The sequence below is a fragment of the Trachymyrmex septentrionalis genome, unplaced genomic scaffold (genome assembly GCF_001594115.1).
Source record: "Trachymyrmex septentrionalis isolate Tsep2-gDNA-1 unplaced genomic scaffold, Tsep1.0 scaffold118, whole genome shotgun sequence".
Lineage (NCBI taxonomy): Eukaryota > Metazoa > Arthropoda > Insecta > Hymenoptera > Formicidae > Trachymyrmex > Trachymyrmex septentrionalis.
The window spans coordinates 275,396-277,645 of NW_017304310.1; the positions used below are offsets into that span (position 1 = coordinate 275,396).

The 2,250-nt window shown below is 50.4% G+C and overlaps 1 protein-coding gene across 1 annotated transcript; it reads left to right on the forward strand.

Annotated features, from left to right (window-relative positions):
- Positions 1 to 1,597: 1,597 nt before the first annotated feature.
- LOC108754348 lies at positions 1,598 to 1,993 on the forward strand. Its single transcript, XM_018496590.1, has one exon. The coding sequence runs from the start codon at positions 1,598 to 1,600 to the stop codon at positions 1,991 to 1,993; it is 396 nt and encodes a 131-aa protein (XP_018352092.1).
- The last annotated feature ends 257 nt before the right edge of the window (positions 1,994 to 2,250 follow it).

The window sequence follows — 2,250 nt, forward strand, 5'->3', positions numbered from 1 at the left end:
GAAGAAGAGAGGATGCAAGCCAAAGGGGAGCAATGTTCCGGGAACTAAATCCCTCTTCAAGATGAGTGCGAATGGACGACTACGATGATGATTTCCTGGATCAGTCTGATTTCCTTCAAATTACTAAGAAGGACAGGCAGATAGGCAAGAACAGAAAGTTGCAGGAGTGTCCTCTTGACGACTCCTTGACTTCCATGCAGAAGACTGCAGTGGAGGAAGTGACCTACGAGGGTGGTCCCAGAAGTCCTCGACCTAACAAAGAGAACACAAAAAATTTGGGAAAAAATATCTTTATTTCTCAACATAGTCTCCTTTTAGCTCGATACACTTTTCCCAGCGATGTTCAATAGCTTCGATGGCTTGTTTATAGTAAGAACCGTTGAATTTTTCAAAATAGCCATTCCGCAGACTCCACCTCTTCATTGTTGGTAAATCTTTTACCATCGAATCATTTTTTCAAATTTGGAAAGAAAAAAATAATCCGAGGGGGCTAAATCTGGCGAATAGGGTGCGTCCCTTACAACAGTTCGATACGTGCGACAGTAGCTGCTGAGACGTGCGGTAAGGACGTAAGGCATGGTGAGCATGGGGAGCCAAGTGTTCCTGCGCCGTGAAGTGTTCCCTCTGGAGGAGGGGATGGTGACGGACTCCAATGGTTAGCATTGGACAGATTAATGTTAACCGGTCGTGACCTGCGCAAGATTTAATCGCGCGGGTGTGCGAGGAGAAAAAAACTTGGACTTGTGGCAGTCTCGGAGCCACACTCGATCAAGAACAGACGTTGGCTTTTCTCCTCCGACGTTCCGCTGACTGCCGCCTTAGTGTGGCAACATTCGTGTGTGGACATTCCGTGTTCGCCGTTATTCAGGGGGGAAAGTTTCGTAGCGGTTGAGTGGGGAAAATTCGTAGTTTTCAGCTGCTATTTCTCCCCCAATCTGCCGGATGCTGAATTCGAGAGGGAGGTCTGTGTGACCTTGGTGCGCGTATTCAGTTGTGCGATCGTAGACTACTTCTAGTCTTAGGAGACTTTAACACTCAGTCTCCTGCGTGGGATCGGGGCGACGCTAATTGTAGAGGGAGAACCTTAGCCTACTGGGCGGCGGGGTTAGATCTGACTCTTCTTACCTCTAGATTTGTGTCCATGTATGTACACCCGCGAGGCGAGTCGTGGGTGAATGTCTCTTGAGCCTCGGCTTCGGTCGCTAGAATGATCCGTGACTGGCGTGTTTCGGTGGACACCGAGTCCCTCTCGGACCACCGATATATTTTTATGCTGGTACAAAAACAAGTAGTGGGCCCCCTTAGTAAGGTCACGGCCAGGAAGCACTTTCCTTGATAGTGTGACCGAAGGATCGACATGAACATATTGTGCTCGGCGGCCAATGTCGTGGCATGGCCTTCTCTCCCTCAGGGGGATGTGTCGGCGGACCAATTGGCTGATAGGTTGAATGTGGCGCTTAGTGAGATCTTGGATGTGTCAATGTCGAGGCTGAAAACCACCGGTAGACCGTCTGTCTACAGGAGGCTAGAGGAGCGTCCACGGGATGCGCCTGGGGCTGCGGTCCGAGGGGCTCTCGTGAGTTGATTAGATAACTGGATGACGAGGGCTCATAGTGGCCTCACGTACAGGATAACCCAGGTCATCGTGGGCCACGGGTGTTTTGAGGCGTATTTATACGAAATAAGAAGGACTGAATCGCCGATTTATCAGCATTGTAAAGCGGCAATAGACAATGCATACCCTCCTCCACTGTCCCTCGTGGGCTGTGGAGAGGGGGAACTTGTTAGTGGCTCTCAGATTGGATTTAGATTTGGACCGAGAGTACGATCGGGTGATTGGGCTCCTCCGAAGTCTGCTTCAGCTTTCGCACGTTACTGCGAGACCGTAATGAGAGCGAAGAAGGCAGAAAGGGACCGTGAGAGGGATCAGAGGGCCCGGGTGGTGCATCCGCCTGTACTTCCTTCTCTCTTGCGGGACTCTGACTCTTCGTAGCGGTTAGTTGTGTAAATACTTTTTTTGTAAATATTGTATATATAACTAGCGTTTAAGTTTTGTAAATAGACGTTCCCGTTTGTGCGGTGGGAGCCATCCCGTATGCACTTTGGGAGCACTCTGAAGTAATGCCTGTCGGCGGTTCAGGGATGCTCTCACGCGTGCAATAAGGTACTGCTTGGGAAAGGGGGAGTTTTTTAGTCGGTAGGCGGCCGTTCCGGTGTATCCTTGAGATCACGGGGCGGTCGGATCCAGCA